Consider the following 19,346-nt stretch of genomic DNA (forward strand, 5'->3'; position numbering starts at 1 on the left):
GTACTTTTAAAGTGCTTTTGTAAAAATTGTTTAAAACTGCATGCATTTAGAACTTGTTATATTTATATTGAGAAAAAGCACTAAGAAAGTTAAATTTGATGAAATACATCTAACTACTGTATAGCTTAACAAATGTTCCCATTTTCTCTGGACTTCTATACTTCCCAAGAGCAAGAAATTATTTACAAAACTATTTTTATTTATAACAACAATTTAAATAATTCTTTATAAACTTATAAAATATTTTCTGGAATCTAATGTCTTTATTTAAAAGAAATCAGTACTTATGTAACTTAAATACACAATTCCATATGAATCTGTGCCAGCTGGCAGCTCAGTTGAGATTTTTCGCTTATATTTAGTAAGTACAGCTGGAAATGCACTGTCAGTTTCTGCATTGACCTGTCAGAATATGAGGCTTCTCCCTTCAGCATCATGTAAAGTATTTAAAATGCATATATTTTCACAAATACAGTTTTTCATCTAATTGCATTATTTCTGTCCTTAAGCTATTTTGTTAATATCCTACAAATTTAATTATAAGGAAAATATCAATCAAATTAGGTAATTCATTCATATTTTGTATTATAGGAGTTACAAAATTATCTCTTTAAGCAAAGTAATTCCTGCTCTTACTAAAATACAGTTTCCTTAGCAGTAATCATTTTAAATTAAAGTATTGATTTATAACTATGATGCAGTTGTATTGCTGAGTGGAAAGTGTACTTTGTCCCATTTGAGTATACGTTTTAAGTAAATGAATTTATGCAGTACTTATTTTCTGCATGAAATAGTCTTCAGATTAGGCAGGGTGGCATTAGTTCTTATTGAGCGCCATGGAATAAATACCTTTTATCATACCTAGGAGCTTCATTTCTTTGCTCCCCACCAACACAATGTTGAATGAACTTACATATATCCCTCACAGATCCTTTATTCTGTCATAAATAATGGGGAAAGCTATATATGAATTTTAAGTGGATTTGTTTCTGTGGACTACTATATAAGACTGGTGGAGTATGTCCATTGATAATCTCAAAACTAGCCAGCATGTAGAATCAGATCCCTGATTTGCGGACAGTGATCACCACCTTCCCCTTTTCTGAATTGGCATAGCTTTCTTTACTGTTTAATTTGCCTGACTGTCATAAAGCACCATTGACTTTGCCATTTGGGATGTTAATAAGTAACAAGTTGTAGTGTTGACTGTTTTGCCCACTGCAGGTGATCAACTGAGTGCCATATTGAATTCCATTCAGTCACGGCCCAATCTCCCAGCTCCTTCCATCTTTGATCAAGCTGCAAAAGCTCCCTCTTCCCTAGTCCACAGCCCATTTGTGTTCGGACAGCCCCTCTCCTTCCAGCAGCCTCAGCTTCAGAGTAAGTCTGTCAGCCACACTGGCCTCGTCAAGCATTTCTGAAGCTTTTTTTCTGAGTAATTGATCAGTCTGTTAGTTATGAACTCTCCTGACTGGTTTTATTTAATTAGATGTTATCCCTCCCATATTTTTGAAATATTTAAACTATCCAGAGCTAAGATGTTCTGCAGCTAAGACATTTATTTTCAGTTAAATATTTTTAAATTACAGAGTTATTAAATCTGATCATTGTTCTTTCTATTCTAATTCTAGCAAATTCATACTCTAAAACATGTTAAGACATTTTTATTTCATGTTTTATTTTTTTAATGTGCATGGCTTTGGTAAGCATTAGTTGTAGTGATGACTTTCATTGAATTTTTGTTATTTGGTAAATGCCCAGAAAGAATAAACCTATTTCACTGTGGCAGTTGGGTAGAAAAAGGAGGTGCATGTCTGTTTCTTCTCCGTGAACTTGATGTCCATGAACTGTGTAGCACGTTGGATTTCCAAGTTTTCTTTGTCGTTTGCTCACCTCTTTTGTATTTTGTTCCTCATCCATTAGATTGATCAGTTGATTCCAGTTTCACTGTCTAGGATTACGCTAGCCCTTTACCTGTAATAAGAGCCTACATTGGTTTAGAAGATCAGTTCACATGAATTACACTGAACTGAGTTTTCACTTCTCTTAAAAGCTTCCTGAGCCTTCTCACATAAACTGCTCTGTGACAACAGTAGGTTCTTTTGACATTCCAATTCTCTTGTCCAAATAAACACACTGACTAAGATAGTTTATGGAAGCCTCACATCCTAACCCTTTTGTTTTCTTGTTTTGCTTGTTTGCCTGGAATTCAACTCTGAATATTTCCTGTGCCTCAATTTATGGACCCATTATATGGTTTTAAAAGCGTGATCTCTTCACTTACAGTACATTCACATTTAAGCCTAAACTACTATTTTACAAGGAGACTTTGGTAACTGTTGTTAGAGTTACTTAAGAGAATACTGGAGATTCTTGGTAACAAGTTATATTATTATAGTATTATTGACATGAGTTAAAGAATATGCAAGAATATAAACCATGAAGTTAATATTTTGTGTAACGGGCATGTTTAATACAGGTAGTTTGTACATGTAGTTGCTGTAACTCTCTACCTTATTGACATGTCTATTCCCATGTATCTCTTAAGACTCTCAAGGAAACAGACTAGTGTAGATTCCCTTTTTCCATCTATGAGAAGCAGTATTTCAGAAGAATGAAGAAAAAGGGAAGACCTAGTCTTGGCTTGTTAATTTTATGAAGCAACAGATGTTTGAAAGTTAGATGTGCTCCAGTAGCAGTATATTCTAAAAGGGAAAAGGGAGACAAACAAGAGTCAGACCAAAAATTCTTATTAAACAAATTCAAATTCATTGAAATTTGATTTTAATAAGATGAATTTGCCTAATAATGATACCATTTGTTGGACGAGGGTTGGGTTTATCTTGATGATAGAGCACTTGCCTTTTATATGTTAGGACCCTGAGTCTCCCCAATGACATAGAAAGATCACAATAAATTTGATTTGTCTAGCTGTATCTTAGTTCCAAATGTTTTTATGACAGTGTATGTTCACTACATTGTGTATGTTAGTAGTACCACCAGTTCCTTTCCCTCCACCTTACAGTGTATCCATGGCCTAGGTAGCTCTTAGGACCTATTCTGAATCATGACTTTGATTTACCCCAGCCGTGGGAGGTTCTTAGATCATTTTCAAATCCTCACAGTCTTAACAGAGTATCCCCTGAACTCTTGACTTCCAAATTACAGAAAACATAAGTCTCTTTACCATAACATTAAGGAAATGTGGTTCTGAAATATAGTCTTAATATTTTGAAAACAGGGCTGGAGAGATGACTCAGTGGTTAAGGGCACTGGCTGCCCTTCCAGAGGTCCTGAGTTCAATTCCCAGCATCCACATGGTGGCTCACAACCATCTGTAATGGGTTCTGATGCCCTCTTCTGTCTGATACCCTCCTCCATCATGCAGACATGCAAGCAAATAGAACACTCATATACATAAAATACATAAAAAAAATCTTAAAAAATATTTTGAAAACAATTTATTCCTATTTTTTCTTATGTTAGGAAAGTCAGAGTAACGGATATTCATAAGACGAGGACTTTATTGGCATTCATCCCACCAGTATCTTATCTTGTTATACACTTCCTTGTTCTCACTACCAAATGAGGATTGTCTTATGGTTTTATGTTAATAAAGTAAAACGTTATATGTCAATGCTCATATTCACTAATGTTGCCTGTACTGACAGCAGCACTATGTAGTAAACATCGTATTTCAGCATGTTAATGCATTCTTATCTCAAATCATACCTTCTCCATTTTACAAGTAAAACAAGTAGAGAGTTTATAAAGGATTTTCCCTAGAAGATTGCATAATACAATGGTGGCACCAGTATTGAGCATCAGTTTCTACTGATGACAAATGCCCTGCTTTATCTTCAGCCTTGTCTTCATAAGTAGTACACAGTCTATTCTTTAATGAACATTTTTTTGAAGTTCTGTTTACAGAGAGTTCCAACATTAGAGTATTAGCTTTGGTCAGATTGATTCCTTTTTATAATTTTACTTTTTAAGTACTGCATTAGTATAAAAGGAAAAACAGATTTCCTAACTGTTGTAACTCAGGTCTTCGGTTAACTACACAAAATCAATAGACAAATAAACTGCCCACACTTTAACTTTAGTATTTCCCTTAGCATTATTTTCAGTACCTTTGTGGGTTTTTGTTGTTACTGTTACTGTTTTGCCTGAAGCACAGTTTTTCCACTCCCTTTAGAATTTAAAATAATATGTTAAGTTAAATTTAACCCTGCTGTGAGGACCAGCCTTCAGCAGCTCAGGGATTGATGAAGGCTGACTAATCAGTCACTCAACTTGATTTTTCTATCTGAGGGAGTAAAACATAACTCTCTGGAACCGGAGATGGGGCTAAACATAACTCTGGGACCGGTGAGGGGGCTAAATGTAATTTTCTGAGGCCGTGGGAAAAAAAGGAAAACACACACACACACACACACACACACACACACACACACACACACACGGACTAAAGGGTAAACTGTGTGACTCAGTGGGCCACAGTACAGCTTCCAGGACAAGATTCTTCTTCTGGTTTGGTTTGGTTTTTGTTTTTTCTTTTAAATTTAGTTTTGATTTGTGGAGGAGACTGCAGGGATAGCAGGCAGATGCGAGAAGGGGAGATAAGTGGGATCGAAATGCACGATGTGAATCAATAAAAATTTTTTAAAAAGGTATTTTAAATAGAATGCTATATTATTCTTCTAAAATTATTGTTCTACAAGGAAAAAAAAAAAGGATTTCCCTTGTGTGTTTATACCTGTGTAGGAATGTGAGAAAAATGGGTGTTTAGGATTTTTCTTTTTTTTTTTTAACTTTTATTCTTCTCTCGTACATAACAACTTGACCACAGTTTCTTTACTATTCTGCAGTCAGACTTCAAAATGATGAAAAAATAATAAGTGCTTTAGGAATGTGATTCCAGTAGGATAAACTGAAAAAGGACAACTGAATAAGAATATTCCATTCCAAAAATAGTAATTGCTTGTTTTATTTTTTGAGGCAGGGTCTCACTGTGTAGTCCTCGCTAGCCTGGGACTCACTTTGTAGACCAGGCTGGCCTTGAACTCAGAGATCTGCCTGCCTCTGCCTCCTGAGTGCTGGGGTGAAAGGTGTGTGCTACTATGCCCAGCAATAATTACCTTAAAAGCTTATTCCATATTTTTATTCTTTTAATTTTTAAGTGTTGTTTTTGCCCCATAACTTCCAAAAGTGTTTTAGACATTCATGGAGAATTTATTGGCTAAGGAATTCACACTTCTCTTATAAATAATAATTTACAATCAGTGTGTTTCATGCTATCTTGTAATAACATATGCCAAAATTTACTCAGACTCCCCCTTCTTTCTCTCTTTTCCTCCCCCATCTGCATAAGAATGCAGTAGTTCCTCTACTTGATCAGTATTTAACATCCCTACTTTGCTGCAGCAAGATGATTCCTGCCTTTTTCTCTCATTCTCTGTGTGCTATACTTTAAAAGTGTCTTATTCTAAAAGACTTTTGCTTGTGATTCCCATTTAACTGTTTTGAATGTGCTGGTCACTGACTCCTTGGGATATTACTCCTGGAGGCAGGGCACGGGCATGGTTAATGCTAATCACCTATGATCATGATGTATGACTTCTCTGGTGTATGATTTCTATTTTCCCCTTATAACAAGCAGTTTGTTGAAAGAGAAATTTTTATTCTGAGAATGCCTCCAGATCTTTTATATTTCAGAATGTTGCTTAAAGAACAACATGGCTCTTCTTATAACATTTTGAAGTTATTCTGAGATCTAGAATACATGCTATCAAACACTACTCATAAGTTTTCCATCTATTACAAACAGTAAATCCTTTTCCTTTATGTTATATTGGCATTTAATGTATAATCAGTAATGTGCTATGAAAAGTTATTTATAGAACTGTTATATTGGGAGGGTTATCAACTTTTTGTATTTTCTTCCCTGTTGACACACTCCAATCATGTGGAACAGTGTCATACTTTAGTAGAAAGTGTATTTCTAGTTTATGCTTACATTGGAATTTGTCGTTTTGTTCTTCTAAAATTCTTTTAGTATACTAATGCTTATATAAATAAATTTTAATTCTTATCCCATGTCTTAGTCTCCTCTTCTATTCACATAATTCCATATTTCTCCCGATATATTTGCCACAAAGAAAACAACTGGATATTTTGATATAATGTCATTCCATACAGCTGACTTACTAGGATTATATAATAATGATCACTACCAATATTTGTTAAATCATCTGAAACATTGATAAAAGTGAGAATAATCATTACATTTAATTGTATCTTTTGTTTTCCTTTGTTTTCAATGATGAAGACCAAGCCCATGGTGGGCATGCTGGACAAAAGCTTTACCACTGAGCTGCATCCCCAACCTACTTATATGTACTCTTGAATCTGCGTGATGCTCAGTTATTCTCTCTACAAGAGTCAGTGCACTTAGTCTTGATGTTTTGAAAATGAATAACTGTAAGGGAGTGGTTGGGAGAATTATAACCTTGCCGTTTGCTGCTTGTTGTAAGAGCCTGTGATGTCAATACTGTCCACAGTTCTCTCCACAAAATAGAAAGGTGCAGTCACTAGGAGTTAGATTGAGTGAAGAAACTCAGCGACAGTTATTGACACATTTGTTATTACTGTGAAGGCTTTGTAGAATTAGAAGATTCCTTCCCTACATCTTAAAAGTAACTGTGCACACATGAATATAATAAGCTGCCAGGCCAACACCAAAATTTGAGCGTTATTGTAAAATCATTTTTAAAACATTTTAAAGTTTGTTTAAATTCCTCTTCCAGAATTATGTCTATTAATTTTAATAAGACAGAAAAAATTATGCCATCAAAAGCCTCAGAATTGAGAACTAGACAACATGGAAAGCAAAAGCATTATAGGACCAACAATTTATCTCTTGCTACCTGTAGCATCCAGTGGACTATTCCTTGAAAACTCTATCACGATTATTTCTTCCTCTCTTGGCTTTGCTAATACTAATATATGTAGTGTAATTAGATAACTGACCCTCCTGAACTGCTCATTCAGTATAATAATTTCCATCATATTGTCCTTCCTAATATTTTTCGGTTCTCTTAGTATTGCCTAACAGGAACCTAAAAAAATCATTGATATGTCACAGCTTGATTATAGCACATAATAGGAAATTTAAAAATTGAATGCAAAAATTAATAATACATTTATCCTTTTCTAAAATAAGTGCTCAACTTTTTACTTCATATGCATATGACATTGTTGAGCTATTACACTTACAGGATTTTCTATCAGAATCCGTGAAGTTATTATGTTATCATAGTTCTCTAATGGATTACTTATTTTTGATAGTGAAATAATAATTGATGACAGTTTTAAATTTTGAGAACCTGCAGTTTTGTATACTTGCCACAAGAGGGCAACAGATGTCTTGATTCTTTGAGTTTATAGTCTCAGCAATGACCCAGGAGCCATACCTTCATAGTAAAACCACAAGTTTTTAGAATGCTTTACTTATTAAAATATGAAAGGTTTACTGTTTGCTTATCCTTAGGACCCAATAGTAGCTTTAAAGTTCAGTTTTTGTGACAAATAACGTAGTCAGGGAACTTGAACTTGATACTTGAGATTCAAAGCAAAGAAAATGAAAGTACTAATGACATTAGTTAAAAAAAAAAAGTGTTGTTTTAGGGATAAATTTTATATTAAAGAGAATGTGGTACTTAGGATTGAAAATGAAGAACTAGTGACCCCACAGAGCCATGATGTTTGAGGGGTACTTTTACATGGAACAGATAGCATTAGTTTCAGATGGGCACTGGAGAAATTCCTGATTTTTTTTTCGTTGATTTATTGTTATTGCTATTGTCTCTAGTTAAGGATTTGATGTCCAAAAAGGAAACAATATTGTAGAAATGAATCAAATAATTGGTTGTTTCACCCATAGAGTTGAATTTTTTTAAGTATTTATTTAATCCTCATAAAGTGTTGTGTTTTTGTTTTTTCATTACCCTTTTCTTTTGTGAACAGAATCAATATCCCTCAGTCACAGGTTAAATTCTTTAGTCATTTAACAGTATTCTTTAGACACTGAGAAAATTTCCTTCTTCTTTATTCTGAATGATACATGGCAGTACAGCCTGGAAGATATCAAATGCTAAAATGACTTTAAGAAAGTTTTTTGGTTTTGTTTGTTTGTGTGTGTGTGTTTTGTTTTGTTTTGTTTTGTTTTTTGTTTTTTGGGGTTTTTTTGTTTTTTGTTTTTTGGTTTTTTTTTTTTTTTTGAGACAGGGTTTGTTTCTCCATGTAATTTTGGTGCCTGTCCTGGATCTCTCTGTAGACCAGGCTGGCCTCGAACTCAGAGAGATCCACCTGGCTCTATAGGAGTTTTTTCTTACAAGGGAAGGTCTAGTTAGTATGGTATTCTTTGGAGTTCTCACCCCAGCCCCTTCTTCCTGATAAGACTGGTTCCTACTGGCTGTAGCAAGCCTGCCTAGGAGACAGACAGCACTGACCAGCTGACAGATTGATCCCATTCAGCAGCTGTCACTTCTTAAGTCTGTCTCTTTGTTGTTCATTCCTTTGAACTCTGGGGTTGAACCACGGGCCTTGGGGCTTCTAGATGGGCTCTCTACCACTGGGCCATTTTCTGCTCTGTGGCCTATCTCTTGAAGAAAAGAAAAACATCAAAATTTTCACCCTCCTGACATGACAGTCTCAACAGTGGTTACAAAGTCTGCAGCATGAGATTTAAACACACAAAATCTCTTTGCATTACCTTCTGATTTCATAGATAAGATAAAGTGTGAAGTTTTAACTTAGTTCATGATGGCTTTATTACACTGTCTCTGTCGATTCTTCTATTCTTATTGAACACACTGTGAGCTTCCCTCCTGAGCCACAGGGATGTCTCTGGCTTTTGTGAGAGATGTCCTCTACAGTCCCGGTACTTTGCACTCCTCCTGGAAGCATATTCATTCACCTGTTGAATATGTTCTCTCATTGACTACTCACTTCTAGTCTTCTTCCTATATCCTTCCCACAAGTGTCCGAGGCTTTGCACCTGTGGGTCCAACTCCCTAGGTGGTCTTATACAGTGCTGGACTGTTATCAACATTATATGCTAAGGACTCCCAAGTTTCATCTGTTTCAGCTTTTACACAGTACAGGTGCTGTAAGAGTGAGGACTTTTTTTTTTTTTTTCTTTTTGTCATTCTCTTTTCAGTGCCTAGAATAGTCGCTGATATATAATACTCAGTATCTTTCATTGAGTTTTTCTTTTAAATTTGTAAGTCATGCATTTTAAAAAGCAGCTGTAAGAACAAATCAGTCAAAAATACCACTCATACTGTCCTAAAAGTATAGGTTATATATAAGTTATTTTATTTGGGTGGGCATGTGTGTATATGTATGTTGTTTATATGTACATATATGTATACAAATGCACGTGCACAGCCTATTGTAGAGGCCAGAAGTCTTCATTGGGTGTCGTCTTCTATGGCTCTCTGTCTCCTTTGTTTAAGACAGGGTCTCTCACTGAATATGTGGCTCAGTGTTTCCTCTAGGTCAGCTAGTCAGTGAAACCCCAGGATCTTCCTGTCTCCATCTTCTCAGTTGCTACATCCAGCTTTTCTGTTGGTGCTGGGGGTTCAAACTCAGGGCCTCATGCCTACAGCAAGCACTTTACCCACCGGACCATTTCCCTAGACCTTCTAGATCTTTATTTTCAATGTTTTTAAAAGTTATCTTATTACTAAAGTTTATTTCAGAGCTACTGATTAATTTTATTTGCATTGGTTGAAATGTGATGTTGGAGTGGATGTGAAAATTCAGATTTTTTTTTTAGATTACTTTGCTTTAAAGTCTATATTATTTAATATTGCATACACATTCATTTTTGCATGAAAAAAATCAGTAAAATGTCTAATATTTCCCAAAGCGTTTTAAATGTGCTTTATTTGTGTTGTGAGATTTCTTGCCAATAATTTTTAATATCTTAGATAAAAGATCTATAAAACAAACACTAAATACTAGGGTTAGCCTTAAAAAAGTAGACAAATGCAGGCGTCACCATGGGGCCGTTCTGAGATACATGTTTGGGAAACTATGATAATGAATCCATTCAGAAAACTAGGAGGCAACAGTTAAACTACAAATGATATTTCCTTCTCTACCACTGTTATTTCTATGTACAAACCCTTATTTTCAGGTAAACAAGCACAGGAATTCAAGAAACTAAAGAAACACTGGTCTAAGGAGGAACGCTCAAATTTGATCTCTCAGATCTATAAGCCTTACTAATAACACATTTGGACATGCTTACACATACAGTTCATCTAAAGACATTAATTTGACCTTTGTTTTAAATCTTGACTTTATATAAACCTTTTGGAAAACTTAGAACAGTTTTAAGTAAGTGTGTAATTGCAGACCGTTTGAAATGCTTTGTTTTTGCTTGTGTTCTCTGTAAGCTTTTTTTCCATTGAATCTGTGCTGCTTCTTTGCCAATGTTTTCCACCGTAGAATCTCCATCTCGCAACCTTGCTTCTCGTGAGCGCATTTACAAAACTTTTGGTGTAGCTGGGCCTGCCTCTGCTCTCTCATCTCTGTCTCACAAACTGAAGGGTGGGTATACATCCATCTGTGAATGGGCCATTCTTAGTGACTGGAGGATGAGCCTAGAAAGTTTCATTTCACCTCAGTCATTTTCATCCCATTTCATTTTTTTAAAGTAAGGTTTATCATTTTATTTAGAATTGTATGTGTTTGAAGTCATTTATGATGTACCTATTCATATTGTATTATAACTTATCCTGTTATGCATATTTATCACAATTAGGATTACAGATATCATTCTTGTTAGTCTTTAAAGCCTTTGTAAGGTCTTCTAAAATAGGAAATTGAAAAGAATTGCCACAAGATGTTATGTGTGAACCATAAAGCACATGGATAAATGCAGTATCATATATACAGACTTGATCTCAAACTTGTATTACTATATGTAGCCTGAATACATTGTACCATTCTAGTTTTTATAGAAATATTTTGAAAATTAAGTTAAAAGCTTTTTTAAAATTTGATTATTAACAAGTAATATACAGGCACATGTGTGCATATACACTACCACCTGTCTATCATGAATTCTTCTTACAGTATTTTTATAGTGACTTCCTTTTAATATTTTAAATTTAGAAGTGTTACATGATTAATAGACACATCTTCAAAATATTTAAAATATGCATTTAGTTTTTTAGAGTACTACAAATGCTTACTCAAATATTTTTACCATAAAGTGATCTTTAATTAAAGGTAAGGCCACTTGCTGCCAAGTGTGGCAGCTGTGTTCCATTCAGGAACCCACATGATGGAAAGAAAGACCCAACTCCTACAAATTGTCTTCACACACACACACAGATACAAATAAGTGTAAAACAAAATATTTAAGAAAAATAAACATATAAATAGTAAAAATAAAGTTAGTAAATAGGATTATAAAACAGATCCATATATGGTATATTATTTAGCATATTAGGTCATATAACCAAATATATGCAACATACTGTGACATATCTTATTACAAATAGTATTATTTGTGTTATATTCTAGTATGGTGTCATATCCCCTGACTATGATTTGGCTAAGAAAAATCATGTTGGTGACTTAATGAATACATCCTTCCTATGTAACACATTCAGTAACATTTAATTTGTTTGACTCCACATACTTTTTATAGCCCATTCTTCTTAATGATTCCAGAGATGGTTAGAAATTTTTTTTGCTTACTGCCTAAATTTATATATTATAAATATAATTACTAAGCCAAATTTTGTTTTGCATGTGAAAGTATGTGTGATCCAATAATTTTAATGAAGCATTTATTTTTATTGTTAATTGGGGACATCCACATGATAATTTTTAGTAACAATACATGCTGTATAATTCTGTGAAAGTCACCTGAGGAGCTTAAACAAAAATTAGTTTACACATTTACTGCTCTTAACATTTTTTTGAAAAAAAATATTTTTTAAACATTTTGAAGACATATGTTCTTCAAAAGGATTTTGTTATGATTTAATAAACACATCTTAGGAATAAATTCTCTGCCATTACTTATGCACTTGAACTTCAGCGGATACTTAGCTGTTGTCACTTACAGATCTTAAGAAAATATAACCTCTGCTAGAGACATAGAAGCAGAGAAGGCAGATGTTTGTGGTTTCTGATGCTCTTAGTAGAACACGTGTGCACATACAGGACAAGAGATGTTCTCAATACTTGGCGGTTTGTGTTGTTATAACCCACTACTGTGGGTGTGTGCATTGTAGAGCAATCCCAGCACTGTGCATCCATGTGCTCCTGGATAGATGTATTCACCAAACCATGTAAGTCAACCCTTAGGACACACCTGGAGGAGCTGTGGTTAATCTTGTCTGAGCCCTTCTAATTAAGTAGGAATCCTAAAATAAGTTGATATTTTCTATGAATTAGAAAATTCAGTTAAAATTTATTTTTGAAATGAAGTTTTGAAATATAAGGAGTACTACTTATTTATCTTGATTCCTCGCTATTATTATGCTGCTCCTAAAATAAGTGTGATATGGGTGATTTAAAAACTTCCAACTCTTAGGTGAAAAACAGAAACAACAACAAAAAGAGCCCCAATTGGCTAGGAGTAGACTGATGTTAATTCTCCCAAACACAGTGTGTTTGTTTGTAAAGCTTGCTTTGCACTATTAGGTCAGGAAGGTAAAAGGAACAATAGCGTCTTAGACTACCTCGGAACAGCAGGGGAGCACTTACTTGTCAGACGTACACCTGGTTACCTTATCTTCCCAGTTAGCATTGATACTTGTCATTTTTGTGATTTCTGTTTACAAATGTATTCGAATCTCAAAATGTATTTTGAGAACATAATAAAATGAGCACAGAGGGCCAATACCAAAACAAAAGAGAGAGGGAGAAAGAGAGAGACCAACTTCTGTGTTTAAGAAGGAAAATTCATGCTGGAATAGTAAAGCATTACAAGAAATAGTGTGCAAAATACCTTTATTCTATCAAAGAACTACATTTGTTTGCTAAACATTGGAATGCTGCAACTGAAGGAATATTCATTGCAACACTGTGCTCTTCATGGTCTGTTCATCTTGATTCTAAACTTACGCGGTGGCTGCTGTCACCTCTCCATAATTATGAAGAGTAGATTCTCAGAGAATCTGAATGTGTTGGAATAGTAGAAGAAAAAAGTTAAGAAATGAGTATATATTATTCAGCCAACAAACTGTCTGAATCAATACCATACATAGTCCAAGACCTTAGCACTGGTCACTGAAGGATAAAAGACACAGACTTGTCTTTCCTCCATAAAAGATGACTTCCAGGAGGAGCACAAAGTCTCTAATACTTCCTGCTCTGACATGCAGGTGACTCCAGTGTGACTACACTTTCCTACATTACCCACACTTATTCACATCCCTTTTTTTGGGTAAAGGAGAACAGGCTGCATTTATTCCCAGGTAGCAAATTCAGTTTTCAAGAACCTCTTCCAAAAGCCTATAATTACATCTTGCTGTATTTGTTTTCTCATAACACTTGAATCACTTGGATCACATTGTTTTCCTTCTAAGACAGTTTTTGCACTGTAAACAACAGTGGTTTGCTGTTGTTTGTTTTAAGGAGAAAATGTAATGTTAGTCTGAACCACCTGCTAGGGCCAAAGCCTGACTGTATTGCTTCAAAGAAAAGTATAATGTGCAGAAAAGAAAAGTTGAGGGAAGGCCGGGATACCCAAACCAAATGGTGTCCAGCTAAAACTATCTAGTGATTTGCCTTAGAACGAGATTTTTCTTTCTGTTTTCTCTAGACATTCAGAGCCCAATTCAGACCTGTAGTAGTCACTGTGAAGATCTGTGGTTTCTTTTATCTGCAAGGGCCTTCAGCTCCAAGTTCTATCAGCTGAGCTTACTGAGATCTTAAAACACAATTGTTTATAAATAACAAAACACCTGACTTCAAGGAGAACACACAATAGCTTTAGGATTTTCAGACTTCACTATGTTATTCTAATCAAAACATTAAATTAAGATGTCTCCTATAAGCTCTTTACTAACCTAATTGTGTTTGTTTTTATGATTGAATACAGTAATTTTATAAATGAAGTTTCTTTCTTCAACAAGACCTATGTCATTACCTTAAGTATGCTAATATCTCCTGAATATCTTAACTTGATTATTTCATGTGAAGGATATATTTTTTTTTAGTTTTTAAAATGGTTTTTCTCTTTCTAGTTTCTTGATGAGTTTAAATTAATTCATAAAAGACTGGATTATATATATCACTAATAGTCATCTAGGTGAATAGGTACTCTATTCAGTCTGTTTTGCATCGATAGACATATATAGTAGTATTGTGTGTGTAATGATACTATAGAACTTTTATGAAATATATTTTTAATTTTATTCTTGTTATGTTTTTATATATGATAAGTATAGATGTAGATGTTGTAGTTTTTATTTTAGTATTTAGTGGTTAAATTATCATTACGTTACATTTTATTAACATTTCCGTATGAAATGGATCATACAGGTGATAGAGGAACTGTCTCAACATCTTCAAGACCAATCTCTACATCAGGAAAATCAGAGCTGTCCTCTAAACACAGCAGATCAATTAAACCTGATGGGCGTGTGAGCCGGACTACTGCTGACCAGAAGAAGCCAAGGGGGACAGAAGGTTTATCTGCTAGTGAATCCCTCATGTTAAAATCTGATGCTGCAAAGCTGAGGTCAGATTCCCATAGTAGGTCATTGTCCCCTAACCATAACACCTTGCAGACATTGAAGTCTGATGGGAGGATGTCTTCTAGCTTCAGATCTGAATCCCCAGGACCAGGGTCTAGGTCATCATCTCCTAAGCCAAAGACTCTCCCAACTAACAGGTCTAGCCCATCTGGTGCTGGTTCTCCACGCTCCTCTTCACCGCAGGATAAAAATCTACCTCAGAAAAGTACAGCTCCTGCTAAGACAAAACTTGATCCTCCTCGGGAACGTTCCAAGTCAGACTCATATACACTTGATCCAGATACCCTCCGGAAGAAGAAAATGCCCCTCACAGAACCGTTAAGGGGGCGGTCCACATCACCAAAACCAAAACCAGTACCAAAGGATCCTAAAGACTCCCCTGGATCTGAAAACAGAGCCCCTTCTCCCCATGTGGTACAGGAAAACCTCCACAGTGAGGTAGTTGAAGTCTGTACTTCAAGTACTTTAAAAACAAACAGTGTCACAGACAGCAGTTGTGATGAAAACAGTGAATTTAAGAGTGTGGATGAAGGTTCAAATAAAGTGCACTTCAGCATAGGAAAAGCACCCCTGAAGGATGAACAGGAAATGAGAGCATCACCCAAAATAAGTCGGAAATGTGCTAATAGACACACCAGGCCCAAAAAGGAAAAATCTAACTTCCTTTTCAAAGGAGATGGAGCCAAATCTCTAGAGCCAGCCAAGCAAGCCATGTCTCCGTCTGTGGCTGAGTGTGCCAGGGCTGTCTTTGCCTCTTTTCTGTGGCATGAAGGGATAGTACACGATGCAATGGCCTGCTCTTCCTTCCTGAAATTTAATCCTGAACTTTCCAAAGAACATGCTCCTATAAGAAGCAGTTTGAATAGCCAACCACCCACAGAGGAAAAGGAAATAAAGTTAAAAAATAGACATTCATTGGAAATATCATCTGCTCTAAATATGTTTAACATTGCACCTCATGGACCAGATATATCTAAGATGGGCAGTATCAACAAAAATAAAGTCTTGTCTATGCTTAAGGAACCGCCTCTACATGAAAAGTGTGAGGATGGAAAATCGGAAGCCACTTTTGAAATGTCTGTGCATCATACGATGAAGTCTAAGTCTCCGCTTCCCTTAACATTACAACATCTTGTGGCTTTCTGGGAAGATATCTCTTTGGCTACAATCAAAGCTGCTTCCCAGAATATGATTTTTCCAAGTCCAGGTTCCTGTGCAGTCCTTAAAAAGAAAGAGTGTGAAAAAGAGAATAAGAAAACGAAAAAGGAAAAAAAGAAAAAAGAAAAGACAGAACTTCGGCCAAGGGGCAATTTGTTTGGTGAGATGGCTCAGCTGGCCGTAGGAGGACCAGAGAAAGACACTATCTGTGAGCTGTGTGGAGAGTCCCACCCGTACCCAGTGACCTACCACATGCGGCAAGCTCACCCAGGTAAGCGGTTTTGTGGGTATGTATGCTTTAGCTTTAGTCATCTAGATCACTTTAATTTGAACTGTCGTCTGAAGTATATCAAAGTATAGGGAAACAGTTGCCCAAATTTATAAAATCTCACATCATGGACGATCATGAATAGTTTATTTAAAGAGATAGAGAAATTCTAATAATACTGTGATCAAGAAACTCACATCACCAGGGAGGCTACCTGGAAAACAAGACCCAAAGAAAGACACGGGGATCGCGCAATGACAGAGAAATGGAAGAGATCTACATGAACAGCCTGGACATGAGTGGGGGTAATGAAGGGAAAGGGTCGAGGGAAAGAGAGCCTGGGGGAGCGGGAGATCCCAGCTGGATCAAGAACAGAGAGGAAAAGGAATAGGAGACCATGGTAAATGAAGACCACATGAGAATAGGAAGAAGCCAAGTGCTAGAGAGGCCCACAGAAATCCACAAAGATACCCCCACAACAGACTGCTGGCAATGGTCAAAAGACAGCCCAAACTGACCTACTCTGGTGATGGGATGGCCAAACACCCTAATTGTCATGCTAGAAACCCCACCCAATGACTGAGGGAACTGGATGCAGAGATCCATCGCTAGGCCCCGGGTAGATCTCTGGGAGTCCAATTAGCAAGAAAGAGGAGGGTTTATATGAGCGAGAATTGTTGAGACCAAGGTTGGATAAAGCACAGGGACAAATAGCCAAACGAATGGAAACACATGAACTATGAACCAATGGCTGAGGGGTCCCCAACTGGATCAGGCCCTCTGAATGGGTGAGACAGTTGATTGGCTTGATCTGTTTGGGAGGCATCCAGGCAGTGGGACCGGGTCCTGTGCTCATTGCATGAGTTGGCTGTTTGAAACCTGGGGCCTATGCAGGGTCGCTTGGCTTGGCCTGGGAGGAGGGGATTGGACCTACCTGGACTGAGTCTACCAGGTTGATCTCAGTCCTCGGGGGAGGCTTTGCCCTGGAGGAGGTGGGAATAGGGGGTGGGCTGGGGGGAAGGTGAGGGGGGTGGGAGGGGGGAGAACAAGGGAATCCGTGGCTGATATATAGAACTGAACTGTATTGCAAAATCAAAAAAAAAATCAAAAAAAAGAAATTTAATATTATTTAATTGGAGTATAGCAAATTTTGAAATTTTTTAAAGTATTTTATGTGTTACCCAAAGTTTGACATGAAGGTTTTACACGTTAGAAATAATGGCATGTCTAAACAAGAGGGCATACCTCCATCCCTCTTCTGAAGATCTGATTATAAATTAGATCTTCTGATTTAGAATCCTGTTAAAAGTTGTCAGTTAAATGGATTATACTGATTGGGATGGGGGATTTTCCTATGTAAGTGTTATTAGTTTTATCAGAGGACTATGTGTTAGGTAAATATTTCCATATATTAATATCCTAAAATTTACTTCAAGTATCAGTATTTTCTTCCCTTTTAACATATGGTATTACAAATATTTGATTTCTGAAACTTGTTATTCTTGTATATGTGTATATTTTATTAACATTCTTAAATAAATCTACAGGTACCCATATTCCCTGATTCCTTAATGTGCTTTTTCAAAAATAGAATATCTCAAACATTTTGAGCATCATTTAATTGATAGTTTTTTTAAATCAAGCATGCTGCTTTTTCTAATGTATGTACTAGCGTTTTAAAAAATTACATACTTGCTTCAGGATTTTGTTTACTTTGAAAAGATGCATCTATTGTTGACATGTAAGTAGTAAGGATCAAAGACATTCAGAATTTTAAATATATATCTTTTGTTTGTTTCCAGGTTGTGGCCGATACGCTGGTGGACAAGGGTACAATAGCATTGGGCATTTCTGTGGAGGCTGGGCTGGTAACTGTGGTGATGGGGGAATGGGAGGAAGCACTTGGTACCTTGTGTGTGATCGCTGTAGAGAAAAGTACCTCCGTGAAAAGCAGGCTGCTGCAAGGGAGAAGGTATTTTTATTCCATTCAAGTTATATATAATTCATGATATGGCTGTAACTTACAGAAATATATAATAATCATTACATTAGTTAATTTCATGTCATTGATATTAAAATTCAGTTTGTATAACAAAAATAAAATACAAATTCAGTGTTTGTTAAGTAAACTGGTTTTAATTTAAAAATAAGTTATATCCTTGGATACAAATGCTTTATTGACAAATGTTTACAAATGTTTGTGATGTAATTCTTTACTATTGTCTCCTGCACTACACATATATAAAAGTTTCACTCTTCTTTCTTGTCCTTTCTGCTTCTCTACTCTTTCTCTCTTGTCTTTTCTTTAATACCCAATCATATCATAGACTCTTAGAAATTGGTGATCATTCTATCCTAGTGACAAACCAAGGCAGAGGCTTCTGCTAAACCTTGCCCTATACGACTCCTCCCTGCCTGCCCCCCATGCTCCCCATTGCTGGGTTTGTTATCCTTTGTTTCAGCAGTCACTATCACTGTTTAAAATACTTTCTCATTTCTTTTTTTTCTAGAAACAACAAAAGTTAAGAAATTATCTCTTTAAAGAGAAGCAGGAAACAATCACTTCAATTTTGTCTCTGCCAGGTCAAACAGTCTAGAAGAAAGCCAATGCAAGTCAAGACTCCTCGTGCCTTGCCCACCATGGAAGCACACCAGGTGATCAAAGCCAATGCCCTCTTCCTGCTGTCCCTGAGCAGTGCAGCAGAACCAAGTATCTTGTGTTACCATCCTGCAAAGCCATTCCAGTCTCAGCTGCCCATTGTGAAAGAAGGTGTTTCTGAGGACTTGCCTGTCAAAATGCCTTGTCTCTACTTACAGACATTGGCTAGGTAATAAGACTTTGTTTTTGTTTATAATTGCCTTTGGATTTACAGCTTCTGATGACTAATATCATGCTGTAAAATGGTCCAAAACTTATTCTGCGTACCCACACTACCACAGATAGCATGCAGTAAACAAACCTTCAGAATTTGCTTCCTTATTGCCCTGGCTGACATGACTGGGAGTAGAGTGCACGTTTTATGCCAATGGGTACTTCGTCAGTTTGTTCTGTTACTATTAATACAAACCATATACTAGGAAGTAAAACTGGCATGTTTTATTCTCTATGAGTTGTCTTTCAGTCT

At 36.1% G+C, this 19,346-nt stretch overlaps 1 protein-coding gene across 13 annotated transcripts in view; it reads left to right on the plus strand.

Moving 5' to 3' along the window:
* The window catches only part of Mycbp2 (MYC binding protein 2), a 251,013-nt gene that overhangs the window by 188,661 nt on the left and 43,006 nt on the right, over positions 1 to 19,346 (plus strand). For 7 of the 13 annotated variants that reach the window (XM_059273237.1, XM_059273240.1, XM_059273238.1 and 4 more), the window contains 5 exons: positions 1,201 to 1,380; positions 10,522 to 10,623; positions 14,581 to 16,224; positions 18,024 to 18,193; positions 18,805 to 19,049. In XM_059273237.1, the coding sequence (XP_059129220.1) occupies positions 1,201 to 1,380; positions 10,522 to 10,623; positions 14,581 to 16,224; positions 18,024 to 18,193; positions 18,805 to 19,049 (2,341 nt within the window). The remainder of the gene's footprint in view (positions 1 to 1,200; positions 1,381 to 10,521; positions 10,624 to 14,580; positions 16,225 to 18,023; positions 18,194 to 18,804; positions 19,050 to 19,346) is intronic. The other 6 variants (XM_059273245.1, XM_059273246.1, XM_059273247.1 and 3 more) reach the window with 4 other exon arrangements.

This window comes from Peromyscus eremicus, chromosome 9 (assembly GCF_949786415.1).
Source record: "Peromyscus eremicus chromosome 9, PerEre_H2_v1, whole genome shotgun sequence".
In the NCBI taxonomy this organism is placed as follows: domain Eukaryota; kingdom Metazoa; phylum Chordata; class Mammalia; order Rodentia; family Cricetidae; genus Peromyscus; species Peromyscus eremicus.